The sequence below is a fragment of the Temnothorax nylanderi genome, unplaced genomic scaffold (genome assembly GCF_030848795.1).
Source record: "Temnothorax nylanderi isolate EJ_2023f unplaced genomic scaffold, tnyl_v1.0 TNYL_tig0004_pilon, whole genome shotgun sequence".
In the NCBI taxonomy this organism is placed as follows: domain Eukaryota; kingdom Metazoa; phylum Arthropoda; class Insecta; order Hymenoptera; family Formicidae; genus Temnothorax; species Temnothorax nylanderi.
In genome coordinates, this window is record NW_027249066.1 from 3599881 (window position 1) to 3611163 (window position 11283).

General features: G+C 34.4%; 2 protein-coding genes across 3 annotated transcripts; one reads left to right on the forward strand and one right to left on the reverse strand.

The window, feature by feature from the left end:
- Positions 1-1252: 1252 nt before the first annotated feature.
- Positions 1253-7013, forward strand: LOC139775143 (uncharacterized). 2 transcript variants are annotated; one of them, XM_071710935.1, is made up of 5 exons: positions 1253-1528; positions 3938-4855; positions 5388-5508; positions 6055-6199; positions 6289-6483. In XM_071710935.1, the coding sequence occupies exons 1-5, from the start codon at positions 1426-1428 to the stop codon at positions 6301-6303; spliced, it is 1302 nt and encodes a 433-aa protein (XP_071567036.1). In that variant the 5' UTR covers positions 1253-1425; the 3' UTR covers positions 6304-6483. The 2 variants fall into 2 exon arrangements, with proteins under 2 accessions (XP_071567036.1, XP_071567026.1); XM_071710925.1 differs by having other exon boundaries at positions 1254-1528; positions 6340-7013.
- Positions 7014-7042: 29 nt separating this feature from the next.
- On the reverse strand, positions 7043-9615 carry LOC139775154 (uncharacterized). Its single transcript, XM_071710944.1, has 3 exons — positions 9277-9615; positions 7678-7995; positions 7043-7329 (listed from the first exon to the last, which is right to left on the reverse strand). The coding sequence occupies exons 1-3, from the start codon at positions 9598-9600 to the stop codon at positions 7123-7125; spliced, it is 849 nt and encodes a 282-aa protein (XP_071567045.1). The 5' UTR covers positions 9601-9615; the 3' UTR covers positions 7043-7122.
- Positions 9616-11283: the final 1668 nt, after the last annotated feature.

Consider the following 11283-nt stretch of genomic DNA (forward strand, 5'->3'; position numbering starts at 1 on the left):
TTAATAGCGTCCGAGATATACATAATTGAAAAATAAAAGCTTTCCGGGATAGGCATTACGTGATGAAACATGTTGTATGTACATCATTTAGAAAGTCGTCAGGTTCTAAAAATTAAGAAATAATAAATCGAAAATTATAGAAAAATAAATTCTATGTTGATGAAATAATCTAGAAGTATTGTAAAAGTATATATATATTCTCTGATGATTTCTGTGTAACTATAAAACAAATATATCTACATGTATCAGTTGAAAACACTGTGGAAAAATACCTCGTTTTTCTAATTCGTTGCAATTCCGTATGGATACAATAACTTGAGTCTCATAAGTGCAAGTGCACGTTAAAAGCTCGTGTGAATGAAAAACTATATAATTAACGTTCTGGTTTCTCAACATGGAAAAATCCTTTACAGTACATTGTTGAACGTATCATTCCGATATTGAATGTATCCTGCGATTACATATCGATAATCAAAAGTAACGTTTCCGCCGTCCAAGATTATTTCCTACTTACGCTGCTGTTATCGCAGGGTTATCGCGGTGCAAGTTATAGAACTGAAAACATGTGTTTTTCCCAAATAAAAACAGTTTAACAAGAATTGGGGCTGCGTGGTATAATACTGGGAACAAGATCACTGTCAAGGTCTGAGCAATTCCATTCTATTAAGCTAAGCAGAATTCGCAGCAAATATCTCAAATTGAAAAGACGCGAAAAGATCAAACAAAGAAACAAAGAAATATAAATGTTATTAATCGATCTTGCTTACTAAACAAATTTTTAATTTAAAATCTCGGCATATCTATGAAAAATGTTATTATTTAAGAACAAAAGATAAATTTTTTATAGCAATTTACTGACTTATATAGGCAATTTGCAAACTATAAGATGAGAAAAATCTTTGGGTTTTTATTTTTTACAAATAAGCTTTAATATAATCCATTTTTTTAATCAAAAGCTATATAAAAAATTTCAACACAAGAAGAAGATAGTAAATACGTCAATACCTTAAAGCCATACCTTAAAGATATTTATATTTTGTTATTTAATGCAATATAAAATGATAAAATTGAGAAATTATTTTATTCGCAAATTTTTACCAAAATGACGATAATAAATTGCATTACATAGTAATCTTGCTGTAACAAGAATTTCTTTTGAAGTTCTCGCGTGAACGCACTAACGTAAGGAAGAGTAACGCTAGGAGGTAATAAAGTGCCGATACGAGTGAATGCTATATAAGATGATCGCGGCATCAGCTGAGTCAGTCATTCTTTCGCAGACGGCGACAACATCAGGATCATTCGGTCTTTACGCGATATACTGTGGTGATATATCAATAACAAGTAATATACATAAGCATTAGTATTTCTCAGTTTTTCCTCGTTGACTTACTTCGCCGACTGATCGACGATACAATCAGAAAGATGGATATTAGGATCTTCGCGCTGGTTGCTTTCATTGCTGTCCTAGGATCCTTTACGGAGGCCCGATCCGCCTTTGGTTATCCTTATGGTTATCCTTATGCAAGTGAGTAGCAATCGTGAAGCTTTATTTTGTCACTCATGAGCGAATTTAACAGTTTTCTACTTGTTTACTAACGTGATATTGTATGTTCGAACACCTTAAATATTCTGACATTAATTGTTTTCCGCAATTAAGATTCACAATTAAATTACAATATTTAAATATTTTTGTGTGAGATATTCTTTCTTTAACTTTTTGTTATAAATGTTAGCTACTAGAGCAAGTATACTAACATTTATGAGAACAAAAAATAAATTACATACTAGGAAGCAATATATTCATCGCAGTTTAAAAGAAATCATAAATTCGATGCGTAATAACACTTTTTTTCTCATTTTCAACTATTTTTATCGGGTAATCTTTTTAGTGTTTTGTACAAACAGATGTGCAATACGATATGTAAATAAATTCGAGTTACTTCTGCACTGCTAATCGTTAACCAATAAAATTATTCAAAAGATATTGCATGTTGCATACATCAAGGTTGATAAAAATTAAAGCTAATGTTAAGTTACATAATGGCAACGTCGTGCATTTAAGTAGAAATAGCTGACGGTGCGCGGGAATTTCAAGATAATTGCAAGATTAGCAAATGCGGCAAAATTCCATCGACGAATTCGATAACACGCGGATATAATTTCATGATTTTAATCAACGCCGAAGAGCAGGTTTGCTATCAGGCTGCTGACATTTTCTTTTTACATAAACATTCAGAAATTACGATTGTAGAAGAGATACTTTGAAAAATAAATGGCGCCGCGGCGCCATGGAGATGATAATTTTTTATTTACGACGTTAATTTTTCTGCAAACAGTCTAAAATTTTGCTAAAAATCTTTGCAAAGACATTCCGATGGCTCATCGATAGGCCACTAAACAAGCATTTTTCAGTAGTTTGTGACAATTTATAATAATTTACGATAATTTATGCAAATATGTTAATTTGCGTGATACAATTTACGCACATTTAGTTTCTATCCTTCTTTTTTAAAACTAGTTATTTATTAATATTAACAATATTTCTTTATTTGAAAAAAGAAAAGAATAAATTATCGCGATTTATAAAAGCATAAGCGATATTAATCATGATAACCAAGATTGATGTCCCATGATGCAGCATGCTCGCCTGCGCATATAAACATATGCGTAACCGCTCACACAACTGCTAGCCAAATGAAGATAATTTGACGCTCGCAGACCGTGACCTCATTTCGTTCTTCACCTTGACTCATGAGAAGATACTTTCTTTTCACTATCTTCTCATAATCTCTCGCGCACGACACGATTAGGGCTCATGCACAATGAGAGGAATAAGGAACAAGGAATTTAACATAGAGAGAATTCATAGTCGCATTTTTTTCAAGACACGGTCTTTTCTCTCTTTTCAAGACGGAATTCTCTCTATGTTTAATTCCTTGTTCCTTATTTCGCTCATTGTGCATGAGCCCTTATTCCTATAATGTTGATAAATATATAAAATATACGGCGCTAATTGATTTATCAAAATGTGCTTACTTCTGTTTAAACAGGAGGAATGAAACACATTTTGTAATATAAAATGAAAATTTAATATGTGTGTATTTATAGTAGAGATAATAGAATAACAGAAAGGTAAGTTAAAAGTATTTTAATAGCTATATTTATATATAATATTAATAAATATATAGGATGAGATGATAAGATAAAACATATTGCATAAAAATCAATTTACTTTTCGGACGTGATCTTGAACGCCAGGATGTTATCGAAAAAGAAATGCTGTAAGTACGTGGTTTATCAAATTAACGTGACTGTAGAACTTCAATATCTCACGATTAATGTCACGTATCGCGCATAATTTAATTATTATTCATTCTTTACTTATACGTTTTGCTGAAGAGAAATAAGCGATAACATAATTTTTTTACAAAATTTATCTTAATTGACAAGCTTTTTATAATTTAATAGACCGATGGATAGTATTATAAGCAGTTTAAGATTCTGGACTAAAGAACCAGGATTTCAATTGTCGTATATTTTATATCAATGACTTTTAAATATCGTTTTTCCGATAATATTTACGTCCCTATAAAACGTTTTATGTTATACGGTGTTTTATAAGTTGTATATCTAAGCACCATCATTACCTTTATTAAACATTACTATTTGCGCAATATTGTGATTAGTAATACATTTATTAAGTGTTATCCATTATCTGTTATGTTAAGCATTATAATGTGACTAGTAACACATCTGGCATATTGTTGCGTGTCTTTGGTGATGGAATTCCGAGATATGGTCACAAGGCATATGTTACAACTAACAATGCTATTTCAACCAGTAGCCGAGAATCATCAACCATACGAGTTTCATCTCAGTAGCAACAAAGTATCTCGTTAAAGACTTGCTCTTCTGTTTTCATTTCTTCTCGAAGATGGAGGACTACGCGTCGACAGACCGTCGGCCAGTCTCGTCGCGATGTCCAGGTTGAAGCGAGCAATCGATGATTCGAATGGTGAGAGTACCACCAATCAAGCAACTACAACGACCTCATCGACAACAGATCCCACAACCACACCATCATCGATCACATCATCATCAACCACACCTTCATCAACCACACTTTCATCAACCACACCTTCATCAACCACGCCATTATCGACCACACCTCCAACAACACCTACAACCACCGAACCAACCACTACACCCACCACTACCACAGAGGCGACGTCTCCCACGAGTACGCCGACCACCACCTCCGCCAGTACTCCCACATCCACTTCCGTTACTACTCCAACAACCCCATCCACTACTACGCCTAGCACGACAACTCCAGAAAGCACGACACCAACGCCCGAGCCGAAGAAACCAAACAACATTCAATCACGTTCGAACATCGACGAACCCGAACCCGAAGATTCCACTAAGAAACCTGGACCATCTAAGGACAAAGGGCCAGCTCCCGGACCATACTTTGGCGCTCCTGGATACGGCTTTGGCGGTCCAGGTTTCGATCCCTATTTTGGTTATCCAGGATTCAACTCTATACCAGGTTATAATCCAAACTATGCGTGGACAAACAACGGGCCAGGATACGCGTCCGCAGGCGCAGGCGCGTCCACCGGAAGTTTTGGATATCCAGGAATGGGATATCCAATGGGGTCATATCCTACGCCGGCATATCCCACACCAGGATATCCTACGCCGGCATACCCCACACCGTCATATCCCACGCCGGGATCACCGACGGGACCACCATCTTTCGGTGGTCGAGGAGGATTTCAGGATAACTCACCGAACCAGAATAATCCACCAAACAGGAATAACTCGCCAAACCAGAACTTCGGCGGAGGTACGAGCATGAACCCAAAAATCCAAGGACGGAGACTGACTCAGAATTTTGGAGGATAATGAATGAATTGGGGTTGCATGCTGTGGTTTAGACGTTTCTCGATGTTTGTAAAAGATCGGCAGAAAAATGAAACCAATTGGATATCAAAGGCAAAGGAGAGAGATATTAGAATTACGTATTTCAAAATTTGTTTGGCGAAGTCGTGCTGATATTGTGTTTTTTTTAAATGCATGATATTCTGTCAAACCGAATTGTAATTTATGTAAAACGACTAATGTCGATGATAATAGTTTTCGACGTTTATATATTTATTTATTTATATACGCGTGCGTTTGTACATTTATATATATATATATATATATTTATTTATTTATGTATTTATTTATTTATTTATTTAGGTATACTTATACTTAGATAGTCTATGTAAACTTATGTGATTTATAACTGAATATAATCGCATGTAAGTGCATGATTTTCACGCTGTATATATATGTCGTTATTTGTATCTTATCATGTACTCTATTTTTCGCAGATCCGTTGTATAATAACGCAGGACCCGGATACTTTTACCCAGGGCAATTTCCTAATTTCAATGACCCCACTTTTGACATGATTAAACAAATTCAGGCGCAGATCGAGGCGCAACATCAGGCGTAAGTCTCCAAGTAATATAAGTTGCAAATGATTGATCTTTACACTTCGAAGCATAACTAAGTCGAGTGGAATTCCCCGAAGTTATATTTGTAAAATCATTTACATTTAAAATTGCTCTTATACAATCTCAGTATTGTTTTAACATTTAATACATCAGAGATTTTTTTCATGTTTATTACACAATTAAAATAGATCTCTTTCCTGTCTAAATGAGTCCTTCTAGATTGTTTTTAACAAGTGTGCAAAGAACATTTTTATTGAATTATTTTAAATTCAAAGTAAAACTTTTTATCTATGTGTTTTATATAATCAAAACAGCCTTATTTCTATAATTGATTACTAAAATTTTGTACTTTATGCTGTTTACGCTTTCGGTGATGTTTCTTCCCGTGTATTATTTTGCTTTAAGAATCGTCCGTGATTTTGCAGACTAAGAAAAATCATTTGCATCGAATATTTATAATTATTCTTTTGAAATGCGATTGCAAGTTGTCATTCATATAGATTCGTAAAGCACATTGTAAACAGGAATTTATGTTGTACAGAAATATGGATCTCCACAATCGTTTAGCCAACGATCCTAATTACGGAAATTACGGGAATCCTTACAGTGGCGGCGTACCGCAGATGGCGAGTGCCAGCATCGGCTTAGGCCCATACGGTGGTTTCCAAACTGGCCAGATCAGTCCTGTAAGTCTTGCGCTTTGAGTTATTACAGCACCAAAAAACGGCAATACAGAACTTGTCCAGTTAACACGCTTCATTTTGCACACAATCAGATTGCAGTCTTCTGAATATAGTCTTTATTACCGGCGATCTCGCCATCATAGGCTGCTCCAGGAATAGAGTCCAGATTCGCTGATGATCTTCCTCCGCCATCGGGTAACAGTTACGGAGTATTCGCTAGTTCTAGTTCCTCCAGCCAGACCGGCCCGGACGGCAAGCCGATTAATCATAAGTCGTCTGTTACTGGCATTAATGATAATGGGAGAGTTGCTTACCGCACTGTGCACGATTAATTAAATTACGGCCATGATTGAGCCTATTTTTATAATCATTAATTTACTATCGTGCTATATATGGTGTTATCATGATAATGATAAAATTTTATAATTCAAAATTGTTACAAAAATAAGATTGCGACAGAGGATTTTCAAAACTTCGACTCAAATATTTCCTTAAGATTGCCAGACAAATACTCAAGTTTCTTAGAACTAATAGATTCTCTCTATAAAATTAAAGTTATGACTTTTATATGATTTTCTATAATTGTTAATAGCTTGATTTTTTTACTATCTGTTCGCGAGCAAGAATCGCTTGTGATACAAATTTAAAAATCTCAATAAGCTTTCTTGCGTTAGTGTTATATTCTATTTGAGTAATATCGAATGCATATAACACTCTCTTGACGACTATTCTGCATTTAATTACTTGCTTTAATATATTCATATTATTGTATCTATTATGTAATGCATAAATTAAACTCTTGACGCTTTTACAATGATTTTTTAATTTTATTACGTGACAATTAAATTGTTCTTAATAACACGATCCAATATTATTTTGTATAGCAATATTTACATCACAAAAACTTTACAATTTAATAAATTATTTTATAATGTTGTATCGTCGCTGGGTTTGGTCTTACTAAGCGGTGGTTCAATCTTATCATCGACTATAGGTTTATCTCGCGGCCATGTTTTATGATCCCGAAATCCCACGTTACCGTGATCTCCAAAATGATAATTCCAATATATTTGTGGCCGTCGAAATGTCCGTCCATACCAAGGGTCACCATATCCTTGATAAGTAGTTTGAATCTATTACGATAGGAAAAAATACACATTTTAGCTATTGAAGTATTACAATAAATTTTTTAAACTCACTTTAGATGATTTATATAATTTATGTCAAACTGTTAAAAAGATAAAATTTTGTTTAGAATTTTATGTGCTGTAAAAAATATTCGAAAACTCACAAAATACATCTCCATATAAAATAAACTAAATATTTTAAAATAAACAATGTATTTAAATGGTATATAAATAAACTTTTACCTAAAATTTAAATGCAAATTATAGATCGTCAAAACTAAGTTTTAATCACTAATATTAATTCTCATGCAGTATACAGTAAGACAGTAAATCTTATATAACAAACTTTGTCACCTGTGGAATATTGTTGCGATGAAAATGCATATGCATTGAACGTGGCGAATTTATTGAATGAAAAACTGGTTGCTTATCCTCATTAATACCTCGAAAACCATTGATTACCGGGACATCATCGATCTTAATGTTCGGTTTTGCTTTCGTGATAATGCTGAGATGCACCTCGGTGACGATATTTCCATTTTTATCCGATTTCGAAGAAACGGATACATTACATATACCATGTTCGCAAGAATCTTCGTTTGGTACGCTATCGTTGCTGTTCACAACGACTTGAATATTATTGATTATTTTTTGTTGTTTCGCCGAATCATCCTGCAAAGAAATACAAGTTAATTGTCGCATTATCTTAAAAGAGCTGCAATAGTTTTTAATATCGATATATTGTATGATAATTATTTTTCTTGTATAATAATGAGATAATATTTGATATGAATAAAATAATTAATTTTTATAATGTTTGGTCGGGATTCTATTAAGAGTCCTTAGAGAAAATTATTTAAGTGTGTTAAATATAAGACAAACGTTAAAATAAAGAAATAAAATTGGGTCTTATAATTATCTAACAGCACATTTATTCATTAGTTTAACGTCTATTTTAATATGGTTAATTATTTATTTTATTAAATTATTTTAATAATAAAATAATATTCATTAGTATGTGTTTGATATAACTTCATACAACAATGATGAATTTTTAACTTATAAAATTTATATACTCGATATCATGAATATTTCACACATAAATTAACACACGAAATTGCACTAATCTTGAGTATATTCAAAACGTATCAGTAATAAATATTCACGACTAGTTATTCGAGGAAATTGTAACGTTGCAAAGTAGCTGATTTGATAGCTTAATGGTTCTACATTTGATATACATAAAATTAAAAGATGAATAATAGATTATGCAAATACAAAAATAATTTTCTTTTTAAATTATATTAAATGCTTTAATTTAATTTTAATTTTAGATTTAAACTGAATTTAATTTAATGCTTATATCTAGCATTAATATATGATCGCGCAATACAGACTTGAATTAATATTATTCTTGACGAATATTCTAACTTGTCAAGTTTTTTGCATATTTTTTGGACTTCGTTGATCAAGTAAATTGCATTATTTCTTAATTTTATTTCCCACAGCAAGATAAAAACGATTGATATCTAATTATTGATTTAACTTCATAACTTATACAATTTATATAATGCAAATATGAATATTATATATATAACTAGAAAAATAGAAAATTAGTCTAAATTAAACATAAGCGTTACATTAAGTTAGATCTAATTTTAGAATTATTTTTTATTGCATAATCTACACTTTATCTATTACTTTTTGTTTTATTTTATAGATATATGTAAAGTGTAAAGCTGTCAAATCAACTACTTTGTGACATTACTATTTTCTTGAGGAACCAAATAGCCATAATGCACAAGTCTAATGTCTAAGTGACTTACACGTTATAACTATTCAAAAATGGATGCAACTTTAAAACATTCGTGTTATTTGTCTTGTACAAAACTGAATATCAACTCGCAACTTGCGAGACTGGGTAATTATTTTTTTATGACGTCTGTTACTCACGCACGATGGATAGATCCTTCTTTTTCTCGGTTCACTTGCTTTTACGAGCTCGCTTCCATGATCCCAGATGAATGTCGATGATTTAGGTGCACGCAAAATTGATTCCGGTGGACTAATAGATTTTTTTGGATTCATAGTCGTGCTGAAGGTGGGGTTGGCTAATGTCTCTTCATTTTCATTAGAATCGAAATCGATCTTTGACGAAACTTCGACACCTGTACCAAAATTGTTAAACATTATGATCGCAAAACACCCGGCGAGAATTATTCTCGTTTGCATTTTCATCGTTCTTTCGCCAATACACAGGCGACACTGATTTTCCATAAAATACTTCTGTCACTGTACATGTTCTTTCAAGGAAGGGATAAATACTCAAAGCGGATGTATATATAGTGATGACAATCATTATTGTAGAAAATTGGAATGGCCTCCGACTCGTAAAGCGTAACAAAGATGGTCTCGAAGAAGCAAGTAATACCTTTCTCGAAGGATTCGGACCAGTGATTTTAATTGCTTCCTGAGATCAATATCGCGAGATTCATGTGGATACTCCTAACTAATATAAATAAACGACCATTATATGTAAATAAGATTGTTAATGGAAGAAATTGACAAATAAGAATTTTACATTACTAATTAATTCTATCTTCTGAGAAACACAAGCTATATATGTATATAAATTTCTGAGATCCATTTGCCGAGTCAATTTATCTTTTAATATATCTAGAAGTGTGCAATTTCAATATGTGATTACCAAACAGAAACGAGAGTAATATATGCATACTACAACGTTTGTTACTTCCTGGAGAGTACACTTACTTTCGCGCTGAACAAAGGTTCGCTCTAATAATGATTCGCCGTGAATAGCTTAGTGGAGGGTATGATGAATGCTCATGAATGACATTATCTCGCGCCTGTTACGATGAGCGAAGTGTTCGCTCTAAAATGCACCCCGTTATGGCTCGTTGCAGCCAGCACATCAGCGCTAAAGTAATTTCGAATTCTGTCACCCTCAACGTTTGGCTAAATCCCAGCGCAAACAAAGAGCGCAAGGGCCTCATTGAGATTCATTAAAATCCTTGTTGCCCCTTTCAGCCCTGCGAAACTGTGACGGGCCTCTCTCCCCCGATCACTGTCTTTGTTCTTAGGGCTCCTTTTATTATCGCGACGCTAAAATGTTTAAAAGTTTATCTCTGTCATTTGGTGTAATTGTTTATTGAAAGCAACGTGAGATTAATTGTGTAATGGATAAATGAGAGAGAGAGTTTTAATGATGTTACCCTTTCCTGTGCCGTATTTCGTGCCTCACGGAGTAATGATTCAGCCGTATAGCAGGCGCCAAACGTTCGTGCCGTCGAACGTTGCGACCGCGCTTAAATTGTTCGTGCCAAAGATGCAATTATGCAGTGGCGGATCGGCAGGCAATTGCAGGATATCGCGTTACGTAAATCCTCTTCCTGAGATCGGCGATTGCCAAGACTCGAGCATCACGGTCGCGCAGTGACGCAAAATCCTCATTAAGGCGCAAGAGTATTTCGCTGAATGACCGAAGTATGCTTATTTCCGAGGAAACGAAACGCGCCGGTGACTAATTTGTAACCGATTCTCCGAGCTCCGTCGGATTATTCGTTTTCTCAAGAAGTATTCGATGGTAAACGGCTGCCGCGACACGACTGCGTCGTAAAAACCGTATCTAAGCGAACTCCCGCTGTTCTCGCACAATTAAACCTTACGCGTTTGTCTGCCGACTGTATAAATACACGTCTTTTTTTCACGCGCGCGTGTTTTTACTTGTTTCCGGCTTTCCAAGCACCCTTCGGCCGCTCTCGCAGAGCATTTACCGTCAACGGAGCGTAGAAAACGGAGTGTCTAATGTAGCGTGCCTAATCGGGCTCGCATTATTGGGGAATCACCGACGATATACGCAGAGACGTATCTTGACAGTGTAAATATGCTACAAATTAATGTTCTGGCGGCCCAAGGCTGTTCATGCTCCCACGGAACGTA

What these genes read in the sequence shown, in the direction of transcription:
- LOC139775154 (XM_071710944.1), bottom strand. Translation starts at nt 9,600, where the DNA reads ATGGAAAATCAGTGTCGCCTGTGTATTGGCGAAAGAACGATGAAAATG. An exon ending in GAAGGATCTATCCATCGTGC is followed by an intron (nt 7,996 to 9,276) that starts GTGAGTAACAGA and finishes ATTTCTTTGCAG; the next exon opens with GATGATTCGGCGAAACAACA. An exon ending in ATCGCAACAATATTCCACAG is followed by an intron (nt 7,330 to 7,677) that starts GTGACAAAGTTT and finishes CTATCGTAATAG; the next exon opens with ATTCAAACTACTTATCAAGG.
- LOC139775143 (XM_071710925.1), top strand. Translation starts at nt 1,426, where the DNA reads ATGGATATTAGGATCTTCGCGCTGGTTGCTTTCATTGCTGTCCTAGGA. An exon ending in TTATGGTTATCCTTATGCAA is followed by an intron (nt 1,529 to 3,937) that starts GTGAGTAGCAAT and finishes TTCTTCTCGAAG; the next exon opens with ATGGAGGACTACGCGTCGAC. An exon ending in ATCGAGGCGCAACATCAGGC is followed by an intron (nt 5,509 to 6,054) that starts GTAAGTCTCCAA and finishes TATGTTGTACAG; the next exon opens with AAATATGGATCTCCACAATC.